Source organism: Pelmatolapia mariae, linkage group LG17 (assembly GCF_036321145.2).
Source record: "Pelmatolapia mariae isolate MD_Pm_ZW linkage group LG17, Pm_UMD_F_2, whole genome shotgun sequence".
NCBI lineage: Eukaryota > Metazoa > Chordata > Actinopteri > Cichliformes > Cichlidae > Pelmatolapia > Pelmatolapia mariae.
The window spans coordinates 3,768,744-3,788,596 of NC_086242.1; the positions used below are offsets into that span (position 1 = coordinate 3,768,744).

The 19,853-nt window shown below is 39.3% G+C and overlaps 2 protein-coding genes across 2 annotated transcripts; both read left to right on the forward strand.

The window, feature by feature from the left end:
• The first annotated feature begins 744 nt into the window (after positions 1-744).
• Positions 745-7,799, forward strand: slc5a8 (solute carrier family 5 member 8). The gene is made up of 17 exons (XM_063460565.1): positions 745-963; positions 1,082-1,201; positions 1,805-1,870; positions 1,969-2,020; positions 2,134-2,201; positions 2,619-2,657; positions 2,952-3,067; positions 3,462-3,602; positions 4,410-4,539; positions 5,768-5,856; positions 6,035-6,144; positions 6,252-6,319; positions 6,453-6,539; positions 6,930-7,144; positions 7,315-7,418; positions 7,511-7,599; positions 7,680-7,799. The coding sequence occupies exons 1-17, from the start codon at positions 745-747 to the stop codon at positions 7,797-7,799; spliced, it is 1,833 nt and encodes a 610-aa protein (XP_063316635.1).
• A 2,402-nt stretch (positions 7,800-10,201) lies between these two features.
• On the forward strand, positions 10,202-16,332 carry LOC134615878 (sodium-coupled monocarboxylate transporter 1-like). Its single transcript, XM_063460566.1, has 18 exons — positions 10,202-10,435; positions 10,991-11,110; positions 11,368-11,433; positions 11,522-11,573; positions 11,677-11,744; positions 11,855-11,893; positions 12,073-12,185; positions 13,289-13,429; positions 13,772-13,901; positions 13,999-14,087; positions 14,258-14,367; positions 14,500-14,567; positions 14,693-14,779; positions 15,153-15,364; positions 15,463-15,566; positions 15,651-15,739; positions 16,126-16,167; positions 16,261-16,332. The coding sequence occupies exons 1-18, from the start codon at positions 10,202-10,204 to the stop codon at positions 16,330-16,332; spliced, it is 1,836 nt and encodes a 611-aa protein (XP_063316636.1).
• The last annotated feature ends 3,521 nt before the right edge of the window (positions 16,333-19,853 follow it).

The window sequence follows — 19,853 nt, forward strand, 5'->3', positions numbered from 1 at the left end:
ATCTACTCCACATTCTCAAAACTGCCAGTAAAATCATACTTTACACAACTTCTCAAGTCCCTTCCCTCTTTTTATCTGCTTTGCTGAATTCTGAGCCGTGTATCCCTTATCAAAACTACCACACACTCTTCAGACACGCTCAAAAAGATACGCTCTGCTAGCTCCAGTTATTGTTACATTGGTGGACAGTAGTGTTTTTAGTATGATTTGAAGAGGGGCTTTTTTCTTATACTGAAACAGCAACAATGAGGAGCAAGATAAAAATAATAAATGATTGTCTCTATGACACACTGCAATAGATTTTTAATTAAAAAATCATTTTCTTGTGTTAGTGGCATGATCATTTTTTTAAGTGTGTATTTCTGCAAATGGAAGTATAAAAAGGCAAAAACAGTGTCAAAAACACACAGTTTTCTCCAAAAAACCTCTTGAAACACAAGCATGGGGTTGATAAAAAACACTTACTTACTGCGGTCACGAAGACTTGATATCACAAATATTTGCTGGCCTGTGGATTTTTCATATATTGCACCTACTGCACTTCCCTGGAACTAACTCTCTCTCTATATCCACCTGTCTCTCTCCCTCCCTGCCTCCCTCACACACACCCACAGGGTAGTGGTGTGATTTTGCTCTCAGCTCAGTGTTGAGTGAGAAGGTGATGTGCCAGGACTTCTACACATGGGCGAGGTTTGAATAACTTTCTGAATAAATCTCAAAGCTTTGTTTCCAACTTTGACTAAAATGGCAGTTACCTCCTTCGCATTGGCGGACTATGTGGTGTTCGCTCTCATGCTGGTGGTGTCTGCTGCTGTGGGGATCTACTACGCCTGGGTGGACAGGAGCCGGAGAAACCCCGGGAACTTTTTAACTGGGGGCCGCAAGCTGACAGCTCTGCCCGTCTCCCTGTCCTTGACCGCCAGCTTCATGTCAGCCATCACAGTGCTGTCCTTTCCAGCTGAGGTAAGGTAAAACGCAGATTCACAAGGGACAAATCCAAAATGTGACAGTTATTGAATGGAAGCAAGGCTGGACTTTCTTTTTTTTAATAGCTACAATAATTCATACAATCCCTCTGTAGGTTTACCAATACGGAGCCAATATCGGATTTTACGGTCTCTCCTATTTAATGGCGATGCTGATCACATCTGAGGTCTTCCTCCCCATCTTCTACAAGCTGGAAATCACCAGCACTTTTGAGGTAATAGTACTTTTTCTTCCCCTTTTTTCAGTGCTGTGCTGTGTGGATCGTCTGATTTCTGTTTTGCAATTCCACCAGACTCTGTTTATACAGGAATGAAATGTCTACATGTGAAAGATAATTTTGAACAGTTATCGAGAAAGGGACACAGACATTTGATCACCGTTGCACTACTGTGCAAATAAAAGGCCTGTGTTAGGCTTGGTAAAAAACAAAACAAGAATGACACTGAAATAATAAAGAGCACGTCGTTTTTGTGGACTGAGATAGATAAAATACAATATGGCCAAGTAACTTGGTAAAAGTCAAAGAAAGTCTAAAGTGGTTTGTAAAGAGCGCCCCGGCTACTAAACATTATGGTGTGTGGTTTTCAAGTTTCCAATGTTGCTTTTGTCTCACTTTATGTCATGAACTATGGTGCATGGAGATGAAAAACAGATTATCGATAGATTCAAACCAAAGAGGAGTAAAGGGAGTGATTGGGTTCAACTTTAAGGCGCTGATTAATTTGTGAACATGAGACGAAAATCTTTTATGATTTGATAGAAATGCATCACCTTACTCATACTTTTATCTTGTCTCTCTACTTCTGTCACTATGAAGTATCTGGAGCTGCGTTTTAACAGAGCAACCCGTCTGCTGGGCACACTGCTGTTCATTGTCCAAACAGTGAGTAAGAGGCCTGTCTACACATAATTACAGGGTTTTGACCTGTGTAGGTAAAACCACATATCAGTCACTCGGGGAACTTTTTTCTTCTGTGACAGATCCTCTACAGTGGAATTGTCATTTATGTTCCAGCTCTTGCTTTAAACCAAGGTATGTTTGCTTGCGGTCCAACACAGTGGTCACATTCATAAAACATTCCTGCACGAGGGCACTTACGGGTACTCGGTTTTATCCAGTTGACTGACCAGTGGTTCATTCCTCAGTGACCGGGATGAATCTGTGGGGTGCGGTCATTTCCACGGGAGTGGTCTGTACATTTTACTGCACACTGGTATGTAACACAATTTGCTTGAATGAATTCTGCGATCCCCAATTTTTTAAATGCATTTTGACAAGAATGATTAAATAATGACAAAATGGGTTCATTCAGGCAGGCCACAAAGTCAAGCTCAGCCCTGATCACCATTGATCAGAGGATCTCAGTGTCATCATGATGATACACTTCTACACACCTAGGAAACCTCAGAAAGTGTGCACTACTTAAGCTTCCCTAGACTCATGCACATGTGGAAGTTTTTCAACCTTCTACCTTTTAATGCAATGTCTGACTCAATAATTGTAATCAGTATCATATCTGCAGTTATTGGTGCCTATTTGGTTCTTGAAGGTCCAAGAAAAGAGTCATACCACCAAATAAAAATATACAGCGGCCCTTTGTGAAATCTGACTTTGGTCTGCATTGTTACAGGGTGGTCTAAAGGCAGTGGTGTGGACAGACGTGTTTCAGGTAGGCTCCTCGGGGGAAATAATAACACACCAGGTGGTTGGTGTGGTACTGACTAAATCAGAGCTCACCCGTTATGCCTCATGCTGCTTGTGGTTGGAGAGACAATAATGTACACTGGTGTTTCATAAATAGTAACTGCACACCACATCAGCAAGATATGAATCCTTGTTTAGCCACACTTCATTCAAAACACCAGCATTTTCTGCTCTTGTTTACAAGTCAAACACTAGTTTTTATCACCATTTCCATCAACATTCAATAAGCAAACTAAAAGTGGTATTTTTTTTCCTCCAGCTTGGTGTAATGATCGCAGGTTTCCTGTCTGTCATCATCGCATCTGTGATCCTACAAGGTGGAGTCATCAACATCTTTTCAGATTCACAACACGGAGGGAGAATCAACTTCTGGGAGTGAGTATTCACCAAAACATTAAAACGAACGTTCAATTTAGCAGCAGGAAAAGAGTCGACTGTCGGCAGAAGAGGAACAGTAACAATAATTTACAGTGACAGTTCTCATGCTATGGGTTGACTCAGTATATTATCACTAAATCAACAACAATTTACATACACAGCAATAAGAACAATTCTTTCCACAAATGCGGCTAAGCACTGTAGCAGTTGTGTGGAAATATAATGTCTCATACTGTGGAGCATTCCTAGTGTTCTGCTTGTGATTTCACGTGTTGTAAACTCCTTTAAAGCACATTTTTGTGAATGGTGCACATTGGAGATTAGCTAACCAGCCTCTTGAATTCAGAAACAATCAATAAACTCAAGTTTCTCCCTTTTTATGTCTCATCAGCTTTGATACAAACCCTCTGAGAAGACACACTTTTTGGACTGTTGCCATTGGAGGGACATTTCTGTGGACCAGTATATATGGGACCAACCAGTCGCAGGTTCAGAGATACATCTCCTGCAAGAGCATCGCTCACGCTAGACTGTGAGTCTTGTTTTACTGTACGATGTATGTATGGTGGTGGTGGTGGTGGGGGCTTCTCAACAAAAAGCTTGCCTTTAAAAATGCCAGTTAGTGGTCAGTCATACTTAGAATGTTACACTGCAGAGACTAATATAGAAATTCATCCATATTTAAAAGAAAGGAAGGCAGAGCTTTCAGCTTTCAGGCTCCTCTTCTGTGCACCCAGCTTCCAGTGTGGATTCAGGAGACAGGCATCCTCTGTACTTTTAAGATTAGGCTTAAAGCTTTCCTTCTTCATAAAGCACATAGTCAGGGCTGAATCAGGTTGCCCCGAATCCTTCCTATGCTGCAGTAGGTCTAGTGTTTCTTCTTCAGTTACCTTTTGTAGTCACATTATGTTCATATACCTGTCTGCCTTTAATTATTAGTTATTATTAATCTGGCTCTCCTCCACAGCATGTCTTTATCCTGTCTTCCTCCCCTCACCCAAACCGGTCGCAGCAGATGGCCCCGCCCCTCCCTGAGCCTGGTTCTGCTGGAGGTTTCTTCCTGTTAAAAGGGAGTTTTTCCTTCCCACTGTTGCCAAAGCGCTTGCTCATAAGGGGTCATATGATTGTTGGGTTTTTCTCTGTATGTATTATTGTATATTGTATTTACAGTATAAAGTGTTTTGAGGCAACTGTTGTTGTAATTTGGCGCTATATTAAAAAAAAAAAAAAAAAAAAAAAAAAAATATATATATATATATATATATATATATATATATATATATATATTTTATATAAATAAATGAATGTAAGTACATTTATTTTCCGTTTTCTTCTTCAGTTCTTTGTTCATCAACCTGTTAGGTCTGTGGTTGATACTGTTGTGTGCAGTGTTTGCGGGAATGTGTCTTTACTCAATCTATAAAAGCTGCGACCCCTGGACATCTGGACTGCTTTCTGCACTTGATCAGGTATGACATAGCTGAGAGTTACACTGTAACAAATTACATACACACACTCACGCATGATAGAAAGTTTACCTCATATTTCTTCTTATAGTTCTTATATAACTGCCCCAACAAGCATCAAGGCACCTAATTTGAGAAATAAACCAGTAAGAACCCATTTTAAACGATATCTTTAGGCACTCTATTACCAGAAATTTGTGCCAAAAACACATCATTTTCCTAGTTTCTTTAGCTTAATCCCAAAACTAACACAGTTTGTCAGGCATAAAATAGTATTTTTCAACAAACAAGGTGATTTCCAAAGAGCTACTAGTCAGAAACTTCATCTCAGCATGGTGTGCAGTGTGCTCTTTTGGGTGGAAACTGGGAAACTGGACAAATAGATGACAAAAAAGTGGTAGGCCTAATAAACTATAAAAAACTACAGTCATGGTTTATGGCTGCGGTTTAGCCAGTAGTGCAAAATTTAGAATGGATTAGAAATAGCTTCATTTTTCAGCATGACAATTTAATAAAAGCATACCTGAATAGAAAAGCCACAATGGAACACTGTTAGTCATGGATGTCATGGATTGACCTCAGCATTATTGAAGCAGTGTGGGATCAGCAAAAGGCAGCACGCATCCACAGAAGTGCTTTGAATGTTTCTCAAGAAGCCAGGAGAAGTACTCCTGAAGACTACTTAAAAAAAAACAAGCAAGAGGGAGAGTTCAGGCAGTTGAAGAATAAATTTGGTCATATTAAATATTGACTTTTATTCATTAGAATTTGCACCCATTTCCCATTTTTCCCAGCAGCATATAAAGAAACAAGGAGTGTCTCAAGACTGAGAATTCACTTCATTAAACTGTAATATGAAAATGTCCTAACCAAGGCCCTTATATCAACATTTGATAGTTAGACTCACTATTGTTATGAAAAATGTGTAATGGCACCAGTGCCATAGTACACCCTGTGTTAATCTTTGAGACACTCTCATCTTTGAATAAACAGTACTTGAAATCATGAGTGTGTGTCTTATCAGTGATAAAACCTTACAAAAGTAACAAAAGTTACAAAGTAACAAAAATTTGAATATTACTAATCAATAGTAAATAGTAGCTACTTAATTACTTAACTGTGTGAATACTATTGAACTGACAGTTTAATATCATTATTATCAGTAGTTTGTATAAAGTATTACTCTCTGGCCCTCTTGATCCATTAACCCAGTCTCACTGTTCCTCTGTAGTTGATGCCTTATTTGGTGATGGACGTCTTGGGAGACTATCCTGGCCTTCCTGGTCTGTTTGTGGCAGCGGCATTTAGTGGATCTTTAAGGTTATTGAATATTTAAGATAATACTTTCAACAGATTAAGTACACAATGAGAATTTAGTGTGTTTACTGTAGCAGCTTGCAGTATAACGCTGTGATTGCTATCTAAAAGGCAGGTTAGTTGTATCATGCCTCGTTTTTGACTCGACTGTTCTCGGGTTTCCTACTATTTCAACCCATAGCACAGTCTCTTCTAGCATCAATGCACTGGCTGCAGTGACAGTGGAAGACCTAATCAAACCATATGCCAGCATGTCAGAGAGACAACTGGCCTGGATCTCAAAAGGAACGAGTAAGTAGATAATCATTGTGTTCAGTTTAAGACTGCCATTGCTAAAAAGCAATTATGAAAAATTATTAACAAATGAACGCCCAATATTTTACCATTATTGTTTGCAGGCCTCCTGTATGGAGTTTTATGCATTGGGATGGCTGGGTTGGCCTCACTTCTAGGACCGATCTTCCAGGTACAAATCTGTCAGTGTGTAAACTCCATGGTTTAGTTAATCAAAAAAGGAAAACTATTACAGGATCTATGCATTTGTTAATGATAGAATATGCCGTCTGCAGCTTAGCTGGTATGTGCTTTCCTCTAAACAGGCAGTCATCAGTATATTCGGGGTCATTGGAGGTCCTTTACTTGGACTGTTCACTTTGGGGATTCTCTGTCCATTTGCCACGTCAAAAGTAAGTATATCCCTGTTACACCTAATTCGAAAAAAGGCTGTCAATAAACATTCAGATAAAAAAAATGATTCAGGAAAAAATGATTTGCAAAGCTCCTTAGTCAATATTTTAGTCACATTAGACCACAGAGACCCAGAAAATGTGCCATTTCTTAAAAAATAACAGCTCATTTTGAATTTGGCAGCAGCAACACGTCTCAAAAAAGTTGAATTGAGAGCAACAGAGGCTAAAAAAACCACGGTACTTTATCTACCTTCATACTACGTATATCCCTGTTATTTAATAAGGCTTCATCTTTAATCGTCCCTTTAAAACTTTTGCATATCCTTTGTATCTTTTTCTATGGAACTGTACACTTTTTCATGTTGCACTCATTAAAATGTTTTTCAGGGAGCTTTGTCAGGTGTTGTGTTGGGGCTGGCTGTGTCTCTCTGGGTGGCCATCGGAGCTCAGATATACCCTCCTCCCCCTGAAATGAGTCGGCCTCTGTCACTGACCACTGAAGGCTGTAACTTTACAATGACGGACAGCTTCAGCTGGACCTCCACTCATGTCCCAACATTGCAGAACTCCACAACAACAGCCCCAGTACCTATCAACAGCAAGTAAGTGTAGCTAATAGAAAAGATCCATAAAGTAACTTTTTTTTAATGCCCTGGATGAACATTTATAATTTTATTAGCACACTGATGAGTAGACATTAGAAATCTTGATGACAATTGTTCTTTTGATGGTATGAGCAAGATTTCACTTCTGGTTTCACGACTCCCATCAGCAGGCCTGCGCTGGCAGACTGGTACTCAGTCTCCTACCTTTACTTCAGTCCAATTGGAACTATAATAACTATAAGTGTGGGTCTGATAGTCAGCGTGTTGACAGGTAAATAACATTTTCATTCAGGTCACTATGGTTAACGCTGTCCTCTAAGGAGGTTATTGATGCTTTTTGTGTGTTGTTATTGAACATTTCAGGAGGTCGGGAGCTGAATGTAGAATCCAGGCTCAGGCTGACGAAAGAAGACACAAGTCTTTACTACTTGTTTAAATTTATCAAAGACAGAGTAAGTACTGTTTCAGTAAGCGAATGTCATATATGACAGGTTAACTTACTGAGTTTCTGCCTTGTTTTTCCATTTTTTAGGCCATGAGACGAAAAAGAAAGCTTGATCTGAAAAAGGACAGGAAGAAGACATTTGGCAATCCTAATCCTGCTTTCTGTGATGTTGAGCTGGATTTGCCACAAAGCAGTGTTTCCACCTAAGAATGTAGCTGCTTTTTTAAAGTATAAGCTTCTTTGTTTCTCTATGATCTTATACAGGAAATACAATGTGGAAGAGGAATTATGGTGGGACTTTCTGCAAATGCACAATAGCACTTGTTTGAATTTAAATTGTGCCATAGTTATTATGTACTGATCAATCAGCAATAAATATGAAGCAATAATTTTAAATAATGCCACAGAAATATATAAAAATCAAAGGTTTATTTATTCAAGTAATTAAGTTTTTAAATCATTTTTTCATGTAATCAGATTCCATTAAAGTTAACATATTGTTATGTAATAAAATTACATGTAATTAAATTGATTAGAGTCTGTATTTTTGAATTGCTCCTGAGGCATGAAAAGACAGCTAGGTTCTCAGCCTGGTTCTCTCCAGTGTGATCCCTTGTGTGTCATCGGAGCAAAATAACTATCTTCATAGTCTTGGTGGAAAATGTTACTATTGTGCCAATATGCCATGCTGATTACGAGACTGATGGGCGCTGATATGTTTCGAGCTCTGTCTTCCTGGGCTACAGCAGAGCCCAGTGAAAATTCATCAAATTAACTGCAAAATGCCATATTCCAACCTGATGAAAGCTGATGGGTTTGACAAAGACCCTGCAAATCTTTTCTAGAGATGCACCGTGCCACGTGGCCCATAAGGCAGAGCCCCATGTCCAATGTGCATGCAGTTCTGCAGAGGCTACCCTGCTTACTTCTTCCCTTCTTCTGAATGGACGTGGCATTTAGGTCTTAAAAGTGAATTAAATGTGTGTAGGTGCATTAAACCTGCATTTTTTGTGGTGGCCAGTAGTGCGACTGCTTATAAAACATTATTAAATTCCCACTTCTATTGTAATCTTATTAAAAATATTTTTAAAGTGGTTGTAGCCTCAGTTGCTAGATTAAGTTCTGCTTAATATATATGTAAATATGGTAACATATTTGTCCCAAGATAAGTGTCCCAAGTGCCTTTGACTGAGTGTTGTTAGACCAGGAGATCCCAGAGGTGTCCTTATGTGAAAAATGCAACTGGCTATATAATTTTGGTCCAAATGGGAGTCACCAAGATGAGGCTCACATCTTACACCTGTAGGAGCAAGTGCAGGAAGATGAAGTAAAAAACCAAAGCAGTTAATTTATGGTCTTCCCAAAGCAGATGTTGTTTGAATGCAGCCTTACTTTGTACACGCATTTCCTCAGTGACCTGAATCACAAATCCGCCCACTTCCACAGGACAGGACACATTCAATCATCATCACATTCTAGGTCACCCCAGGTAGTTTCAACGAGTCCAGTTTACCTCAGTGTGCATTAGGAAGCTTGGGGCCTCAGAAACCTTCACCTTACACGACCAGTAGATAGTTGTTTTGTTTTTTTTGTTTGTTTTGTCAGGCATTTACACTGAATGTCTTGCTGTGTTTATTGGAGTTTATAAGTGTTAATTATTATCCTAAAATATAGGAGATAAATGTTTGTTCGGAAGATCAAGAACTTGTAAATGTTTGCCAAAAAATTACTGCAAAACTTGCTGTGTTCAGTTTGAGACACTAACCTGCAGAAATAGCTTACTGTTCAATTCAATTCAGTTCAATTTTCTTTAAACAAAAATAAAGGTGACAAATCACAACAGTCACCTCCAGGCGCTTTATATTTTAAGGTAGACCCTACAATAATACATACAGAGAAAAACCCAACAATCATATGACCCCCTATGAGCAAGCACTTTGGTGACAGTGGGAAGGAAAAACTGCCCTTTAACAGGAAGAAACCTCCGGCAGGCTCAGGGAGGGACGGCCATCTGCTGTGACTGCGTGAAAGTATTTGGAAAAATTGGATTATTTATTTAATAGTTGAACACTTTATTAAACCAGCCAATCACACCCTTTGAAAGAATGTAACAGGGCCTAGGCCCTGATATAAAAATTTTAGTCACATTCTTGTGATTGGGAAGGGGTCAGGGTACGCCCTGGACAGGTCGTCTCATATCATATGACATTTGAGATTATATCATGGTTACATTTGCCGAAAGCCATATTAGCCATGTTCGCAACCTGTCTGGGAAAAAAAAATGGGAGCGAAAAAAAGAAAAAGAACAAGTGGCTATGTTTGGCACTGAGGGCTCTCCATATGCCCTGAAATGTTAGCGGGCACCCGCCTGTTTCCAATCAGTGCACGGCCCCCAGGTGAGGAGTCTTAATCAGCGTCACCTGTGGAGGTTGTGGCTAACAACGAACATAACTATAGGTGTTTAGGAGTATATAAGCTGAAGAGCTTGGACACATAGCGAGTTTGTGCGTCATGGAGAGCAGGGTTCGCAGTGATTTGTAAAGGCCTATCTGCCGTTATAGTTTTAGTAAATTAGCGTTATTGTTAGTTTTGCTCTGACTTGTAACAAAATGTGTGAGGACTTGATTAGAGCTGAGTCGTTGCACATAGCAGACTATGCAGTTTTTGTGTTGATGCTGCTGGTGTCCGCATCCATCGGCTTATACTACGCTAGGATCGGAAGAAGGCAGCCAAATACCCAGGAATTCTTAACCGGAAATCGAGAACTCACCGCTTTGCCCGTCTCCCTGTCACTGACCGCCAGCGTCCTGTCGTCCATCATGCTGATATCCGTTCCAGTGGAGGTAATGTGGCGGGATTGGCCTCAGATTCAAATTCTCTCATTGCACTTTCATTTTTTTCCTGAGATTAACTTTCCCCCCGAATATTTATGACTTTAAACTGTACTTTCATAAGTATAAGAACCTTCCTCGTGGCAATTAATACAAAATTTAAGTAACAGAAAAACTAATTACAAAAAGCTCTTTTCTTAATTAATGTTCTATAGAAATTTGACTTTGAGTTTACAGTAAAAACATTCTGTTAGCTAATAAAATATTCCAAGCTGTATTATTGGAAGTATGCTTTTTATATTTCAGATGAAATGTGCATTAAATGTCTTCACACTGACAGTAGTTCTACTGGTCCAGTCCATTTGGCCCACGATGAAAAATGAGTTTGACATCCATGCAGTAGTAAAAACATTTATTCAGGGTTGGACTCCTGTTAGTATTTCAAGTCTACTGCACCAACTCCATTAGCCCGACTGTGTGAATTGTTAAAACTTTATAAACCTGCATGTGTGTCATGGTCTTGCTCCTTTTCCTGTTTGTTGAATTGGAAACGCTGCTTGTCTGTAGGTGTACCGCTATGGAGCCATCATAGGGTATACTTGCTTCGGGCATTTTCTGGCCCAGGTGTTCACATCTGAGATCTTTCTCCCAGTCTTCTACAGGCTGCCCATTACCAGCACTTTTCAGGTAAGTGTAGTAGCTTTTTGCAGATTGTGTACAATAAACAGAAGCGCGTCCATAATTTAAAGGGAAGATATCAGCTTATTTGGCTTCTGGTTAAACCAGTTATGATCTATTGTGTAATATTAAAATGTTTTTGTTTTGTTTTTTTTGTTTGTTTGACTGTTCTATGGTACAATAAATGCACCACTACTGCTATTGTTTAAAAAAAAAAAAAAAAAAAAAGTCCGGATGCTTTACGAGTAACTGTCTTCTCTACCAAGTATCTGGAGCTGCGTTATAACAAAGTAACCCGTCTGCTGGTAACATTCCTCGCTATTATTCAAACAGTGAGTATGGCAGTAAGCAAGTTTAAGACTTGTTAGGCTAGGGCCACATATCTGTAACCAGATGGCAATTTGTCCTTTTTTACCACAGCTCCTCTTGTCTGGACTTGTGATTTATGCTCCAGCCCTCGCATTAAATCAAGGTATGTTCAGTCCAAAGCTGACAGATTCAGGAAACATTACTGCACAAGTAAACTTGTGGGTACTTGAGTGACCAGTATCTTAAATCTTCCCACTTCTCTGCAGTGACTGGCTGGAATCTGTGGGTGGTAATCGTGGTAACAGGAATGGTCTGTACCGCATACTGCACATTGGTATGGAACAACAAAAGCTGCAAAAGTCATCTCTCTCTGCTATAAATTTCCCTTAAACTGAACAGTTTCTTGCTTTGGCTGTCTGGATTTAAATGGGCTCATTATTGCAGGGTGGAATGAAGGCAGTGGTTTGGACAGATGTTTTCCAGGTAGGCTTCAGCACACAAAATTACTGTTAATGCTACATAGCCTACATGGAAGAATATCAAATGAGTACATTTCGAGTGCCAGGACATTTGGCTTTAATTCTAAATCACAATTAAACTTGAATTCTAGTTGTAGCAGTGGGGTAAATGGCTTGATGTAATGATCCGATTTTATCTTCTAGGTTGGAATAATGTTAGCAGGCCTTCTGTGTGTCATATTCAAGTGTCTCTTCTTAGAAGGAGGAGTCTCTATTCTGTCCAATTCACAACAAGGAGGAAGACTGAACTTTCTGGAGTGAGTATAAGGGAAGAAAGTAAAGTAACTTTAAGAGCCTGCATATTCAAACCCTTGCATCTCAATACTGAGGAATTGTTTTAGCAAATTGATGAGTACAATTTTGCAACATCTTAACTCAAATGATAGAAATGTACAGTAAATTAAAGTATATTTCAAATTTTAACTTAAGTGTACTTGTGTATTTGAGCCCCACTGTTGGAACTGAGTGCAACAAAAGACACTGCTTTCTTTACTTGGATTTAAATCATAGTACTTGAACTAGGCACGTTGATAGACTGAACTTCTGGAAACGAATTGCTTCTGTACTATTGTCTGAAAATAAGCCAAAGAACTCTGGTTGAAGCCCAATAGAGGGACTGATTGTCCAGGTAAAGGCAGACTTTTTATTCTTTTTTTTTTTTTAAACAGTTCTAAAAATTGAATAAGTCAAAACGAGTCAATAGCCCAGGGGTGTCAAACATAAGGCCAAGGGGCCATAACTGGTCTACCAGAGACTCTGACCAAAGTAGATAAGAACAAAGTGGGTCAATTTCTTACATTTTAAGATGGTCCATTGATGGACTTGCAGATGTATTTAAACGTATAATTAAACTGTACACTAACAGACAGGAAGTTTGACTGGTTTGGCCCATGTCTCCTGCAGTGTTAAGGCTTTGACATCCCTGCAGCAACTTCTGACATGTTTGACCATATTAGCGTACTCTAATCTACTCTTACTCGGGCTTATTTGGATAGATGGTAAATATGCTGAATATTATGTTACAATGCTGGGGTTTAAAAATCACATTAACTTTATTTTCTGAGCAAATATTATTCTGCCTTTTCACTACAGTGTTGTCTTGTGACAACCACCAGGCCAGCTTTTCCTGGAAACCTCCATTGATATATCTGTGTAGGCTCTTAGTCATCCATCATCACGGTCATTTAAGGAGGTTTCTATGGGCTGTTATTCATAACCTGTAGTCTAGTAGTTACGGGTCATTGATGCATTTGCGTGAAATCATTAGGGGCTGTAGTTACTTTTTGGTTTTTAAATATGAATAAAGTTGCACAATTTTCACTTCACTTTAGATGATTCATAGGGCATACTGTTTTCCCAGTTTTGACTTGAACCCTCTGAGGCGACACACTTTTTGGACCATAGCCATCGGTGGGACACTTGGCTGGATCATGGCCAGTGGAACTAGCCAGACTCAGGTTCAGAGATACAACTCCTGCAAGAGCATCACTCATGCCAGAATGTGAGTCATAATTTGATGGGAGGATTTTGTAACTGAAACAATACTACTTTAGATTCACACATTTTAAGTGATAGACTCAAATGTGATTTCCAGGCTTGCATATAGAAGTATAAAAATGTGCTAGTCAATTTTCTGCTTATCTAGTCTATTAAGTGCAGTGTACTTGCAATCAGGACCCTAGAATACTCAAAGTCTAGACTTGGTATGATTTAAGGACCCTCAGTCTTGTGACTAAGGGGACCAGGATATAGTGCATCCATAAACAAGTGTAGATTTTTCTTAATGCCAGCCTGGCCAGAATGGAAATTTATCCTTTCAACTGTTTCACCTGGTCTCTTTCAGAGCTGTGTTCATCAGCGTGGTAAGTTATTCTTTGTTCCTGGGATCTGCAGTGTTTTCAGGATTGTGCCTCTACTCTTTCTATAAGGACTGTGATCCATGGACAGCTGGAAAAGTTTCTTTTTCTGATCAGGTATTGAGGTCCTGTGTCATAACTTAATACCCCTTAAAGTACTAGTGGATCTGCCTGTGGTTTTACAAGCACTAAGTTGATCTTTGTTTCTTCATAGCTGCTGCCATATTTGGTCATGGATATCCTGAAAGGCTACCCTGGCCTCCCAGGACTATTTCTTGCAGCAGTATACAGTGGCACTTTAAGGTTTTATACTCCTTTATTTGCTAATAAAGTGTTTCAGTTCCCAGCATCAAAAGCTGGGCCTCATCCTGTACTTAATGCATCTTGTTTCCTAGCTGGTTCAATCAGTTAAATGATTGTCAAATGTTAAGTGCATGACTGCAGACATTTTAATAACTTTTTATTAAACTCAGCACAGTCTCTTCAATCATCAACACACTGGCTGCAGTGACTCTAGAGGACCTGATCAAGCCAAATGTCACACTGACTGACAGACAATTGCTTCACATCTCCAGAGCACTGAGTACGTCCCTGATCTATTCACAGTACATGGTTAACTCTGTCCATTGAGCACTAGTATGTGACTGAGGCTAAAGCTGAATTGGTTAATAAATCTTCATGATTAAAATGTCAGTGGTACACGATGTTGTTGCAGGTTGTGGTATCGGAGTGTTGTGTGTTTCTATGGCTGGCTTGGCATCACTTATGGGACTACTTGCTCAGGTAGTGAGAATCTGATACAAGTTACAACATGAAAATGCATAAATCTTAAATGTGGCCTACCAAACACTTGAACATCTTTAACGTTTGTGTGGCATTTAAGGTTTCAATTCAGATGTCTCTCACAGGCAAGAATCATCATCGGTGGGGTCAGTGGAAGTCCTATATTTGGTCTGTTTGTGTTGGGTATCCTGTGTCCATTTGCCAACTCCACGGTACATCTTTGACTTTTTACTCTTGCTTTGATTTCATTATATTGCCTTAACATGAGAAATGAATCTGGATTACAAATAGGCTAAATGGTATCCCCATGAACTGCAGACAACAAATCACATTGATGATTTGTCTATTAAAAATTCAGGGCATGGTGTATGTATCTTTTAAACAACAGGGCACTCTATTTACAAGTGACACATGAATTAAAGAAGAAATTAAGTAACTTTCACAGCAAAAATCCACAAAATAAAGTGTATTTAGGCTCGAGATGGACAGTCCCGTTAAGTCACAGGAAGACAATATTTGAATTCAGTTCTACCCTGATGTGAACCACATGGAAGCTTCACTGTGTAGCTACTGGTCTGTCTGCAGGGAGGTTTGTTTGGTCTTGCATTTGGGTTTGCTGCTTCCCTGTTTGTAAGCCTCGGATCCATGCTGTCTTACGCTGACCCTGAGATGACCCGACCTCTGTCACTAAGCACCGAGGGTTGTAACTTCACCATTCCTGGCAGTCTCAACTGGACCACTGCTCTTCCAACACAGATGAATTCATTTACCATGGCTCAAGTGCAAGATGGTGCCACGTAAGTGTGGCGGTATATATCGTGTGATCAGAAACTTTGTAGTTCATTATTGTGTGGTTGTGCTGACAAAAGCTTAAGTGCCATTTTTCTCTCACCAGACATCTGCTGACACATAACTGGCACTCTCCTTCTTACCTCTACTTCTCTGTCATTGGATTCATCACAACTGTGATTGTGGGAGTGATAGTCAGTCTGTACACTGGTAAAAACCTCACAACTGATTACAAACATTAGACGGGGAAACCGAACCTTGTATCACTGCTGCATATGGCCCCTTTGTCTTCAGGTGGACTGAAACAGAAAGTGGCACCAAGTCTTATGCTGATGAAAGAGGACACGCTGTCCTATCATCTGTTCAAGCTCATCAAATATAAGGTAAGTGCTGTAGTGTGAAACAAAGGTGTGTGTTGTTTTTGTTTGCCTGTCCCGTTTGGATCTTTAGCCATCAGAATTGTCTGAAGGCCAAGAAAAATGCCACGCAGATTTACTTTACCAATTGGATCATCATGGCCTTGCCATATTGGTTCATTTGACCTTTGTTATAATTATGTATTTATTTTATTTGATTTTCAGTTGTTACAGACATGACTGGGGGATAGGCCAGGGAAAAAGAATGAGAGAAGGAGAGGAGATGGTGAAGGGGCGGGGGACAAACAAAACACATTGATCACCTGTATGGAGAGAAGAACAACAAAAAACAAAGGTTTAACAGGCGAGCTCACAGTTGCTAATTTTTTATTTATTTTTTCTCTCCCCTTTAGGTCACAAAAAGACCAAGGGGGGCCGAACAGGGTGGGACCGAGGTAGGAACACAAATCCAGAGTTCTACATTTACTACACTTCTTATTACAGTAGTTCAAAAATTATTCTTGGCCTAATGAGATTCTCCCCTATAGGAGATGAATGAAGGCCATTTGAGGATGACTATGCTTAAGAGAAGAGGTGCAGCAGCTGAAGCAGAAGATTAGATGGGGGTCTAACAAATAGAATACTCAAAGGATTGCTTTTATGTTGTAACATTGTAATTTTTAAGCAAACCTTCAGTCACCATTTTATTCTAATGTGCCTCATGCTTACTGACCCTACGAGAACAAGCCTGCTAGATGAACACTGGCAAACCATAGATCTGATTGCAGACTCTATGGTTTGCTGAAAGTCATTTCCAAAGTTTACCTGAGATTTAGTAGACAAACTTCAACATGAGCAACAAAGCATTGCTCTAATCCAGGTAGCTGCAGGAGTTGGAAAAAAAATTGACAACTGTTTTAGTGATTGTGGTGATTTGTAGTCTTTTAGGTGTAGTTCTTGGGATATATAATCTTTTAATTGTGTTTTTGTTTTCTTGGAGGGGTGTGGGTGTTTTTAATATACTTGTATACTCATTTTAAATGTTAATCAACAAATTGGACATGCATATTCAAATATATACTGATTTGCAACAAACTTCAGCTGTGGTGTCTGTCTTGCTTGAGTAGTCTACACAATGGCAGTTTGGTACCAATGATTCCCTGACCAGGAAAATGATGCATTAACATTTTACATACACATGGATTCAAGGTAGTTTAAACTTCCGCTTAACCCTAGAACATTTTATTTCTTCCCTTCTACACCCAAGCAAATACATTTACATGATTTCTCTCTCCTGCAGCCGTTGGCATGTCGAGGAGACTGTGCCTTAACCAGGGAAGTCTCAAATGTCCCAGGAATGGGTGGATCAAAGACCAGCTTTCCAGTGTCAATAAGAATATTCTTGAATTCCTGCTTTTCTGTAACGTTGACCTTCTTTTTTTTTTTTTTTTTTTTTTTTTTCTTTTTGTTTTTTCCCCTCCTCCCCATTATGATAGACATGGCACAGTTGAAAGTAAAAGCGGACCACTCTGATTTGTCATATTTTGATGACAAGTACTTTTTGTTGGTCATATTTTATATCTGGTAAAAATCACCCGGCATTAGTGATTGTGTTACTGTTTACAGTGATAGTGTTCTAGGGTTAAATATCACCCTAGAACCTATTGATCTGCTTGAAAATTGCAAGAATGTAGGCATTAAACCCAGAGATGGTAATCTAGGGTTTTGTTTTTGATTTACCCCCTTCTGGAGTTCAGACATTTAAGTTCAACTCGGTCAGTAACAGGAAAACTTTGTGCAGATAGTTGGGGTGCACGTAGTGTTTAATTAGCTTTTATGAGCAAACATAATGACCCCTTTCTCCTCCCATCCTATGAGGAATATGGTCAACACTGATATGTTCATACCTCAGTTTACTGGATTTAAATTTAAACTCTTTACACTGCCATGGTGAATCACGTTAGCTTTCTTCTACAGATGTATGCAATTAGAGTGAAGTTAATCAGAGTTGAATGAACAGCAGCTAACTGTATTTTCTCTTTAGCCCCTGAAGAGATCGAGGGCTGAGCAGGGTGGGACAGAGTTAAAAACACATCCAGAATTCTACATCAAATGACATTTACTACACTTCCTGTTTCAGTAGCCTAAAAATCATTCTTGGCCTAATGAAATTCTGCTTTAGTAGACAAACAACATTTGAGGATGAAGATGCTGTTCTGGAGTGGGGAAACTCCCATCAATTAACTTTTTTTTTTTTTTTTTTTTTTTTCTTCCCCCTCTTTTTTTTTGGTCCAACAGTACTGACTTAGTCAATAAATGAACGAAATGGAAAAATGCACAATTATTTCATTTAAAAACAAATAATGCGCATTGTCTTGTCTTATGGAGCTCTAAACAGTAGGTTCTACTGTACCTACTAACATTTTTGTTGGCAATACTCATAGCTTTTTGACTTTCTTTTCAGACAAGCTATCTTCTAACAGCAAGTTTGAGTGAGCTCAGACCAACGAGGAACAGTTTACAGACATGCTACACAAAAATACTTGCAATGGAGACTACGATACCCAAGTATACACTAACTGTAACCATAACTGAATTAGAACTTGATGTCCAATTCAGTGGGAACTTTTGCTAAAGGACAATAGCGTCCACCATTGCTCAGGCAGGTTGTATACATATTCAGTGTGGCAGAGCAGAATACATTGCACATGGTAAACAGTCTAAAATTATGGAAGCTTAAACTTAACATTGTTCAGCTGTGTATTTCTATACATCTGGGCACATTACTGACCTGTAAAACTGGAGAGATCATCAGCAGAGGAAACAGTGCCGTCAGTCTTGCCAGAATGACAAGCTTACAGCAGCTATGCGCAAAACTCAATCCCAAGGGACTCTACTGTTTTATCACTTGAAAGGTGTGAATCTAGACTCAAATGTGGAAAATTTCCAGGCTTGCATATGGAAGTGTAAAAATGTGCTAGTCAATTTTCTGCTTATCTAATCTATTAAGTGCAGTGTACTTGCAAGCAGGACCATAGAATAGTTAGTCTGGTCTTGGTGGAACCTGAGTCTTGTAACTAGGGAACTTGGATACAGTGCATCCATAAACAAGTGTAGATTCTTCTTAAACTAGAGGGGAGTTGATCTGTAAAATTGATCTTTTCGAAGATGAATGCCAGCCTGGGCACAACAGAAATTTATCCTTTCAACTGTTTCACCTGGTCTCTTTCAGAGCTGTGTTCATCAGCGTGGTAAGTTATTCCTTGTTCCTGGGATCTGCAGTGTTTTCAGGATTGTGCCTCTTTCTATAAGCACTGATCCATTGACAGCTGGAAAAGTTTCTTCTCTTGATCAGGCATTTGGGGTTCTGTGTCATAACCCAATACCACTTAAAGTACTAGTGGATCTGCCTGCGGTTTTATAAGCACTAAGTTGATCCTTACGTTTCTTTGGTCATTGATATCTTAAAAGGCTACCCTGGGCTCCCAGGACTATTTCTTCCAGCAGTATACAGTGGCACTTTAAGGTTTTATGCTCCCTTATTTGCTAATAAAGTGTTGCAGTTCCAGCATCAAAAGCTGGGCCTCATAAGAGTTGGCAGAAGTACAGACAGTCTATACTTAAGTAGAAGTAGAAACACTACTGTTAAAAAAAGTATTCCAGTAGAAGTTGAAGTACTGATTCAACTTCTTTACTCAAGTAAAAGTAAAAATGTACAAGTTCTGAAATGTACTTAAAGAAAGCAAAAAGTAGCTTCTTGGAGGATGTTTCTATTTCTGTGCAAAGCTAATTGAACCTTGCGCTATATTAACATGATGATAAAATAATATCAGTAGATATGGATGCAAACCAAAAATTCTAATTATACCCAGCTAGAATCTGAAGAAAATTACATATCTATTGTCTCTTCCCTAGATTGCAGAGAAGTGTTTCCCAACTTTCTGGAGCCTTGGCACATATTTCACATTAGAAAAATCACACAACGTGCCAGCAAAAAAAAAAAAAGTCACAAAAAGCATATTGATAATTTTTCCCTGTGCACCCCACATATCAGAACTGGTTGGTCAGCTGACCTCCTGCTCTTTGTGGATGTGTGGATTCACAACTGAATTCGAGCAGATGTTTCATGAGTTTTCCTGGC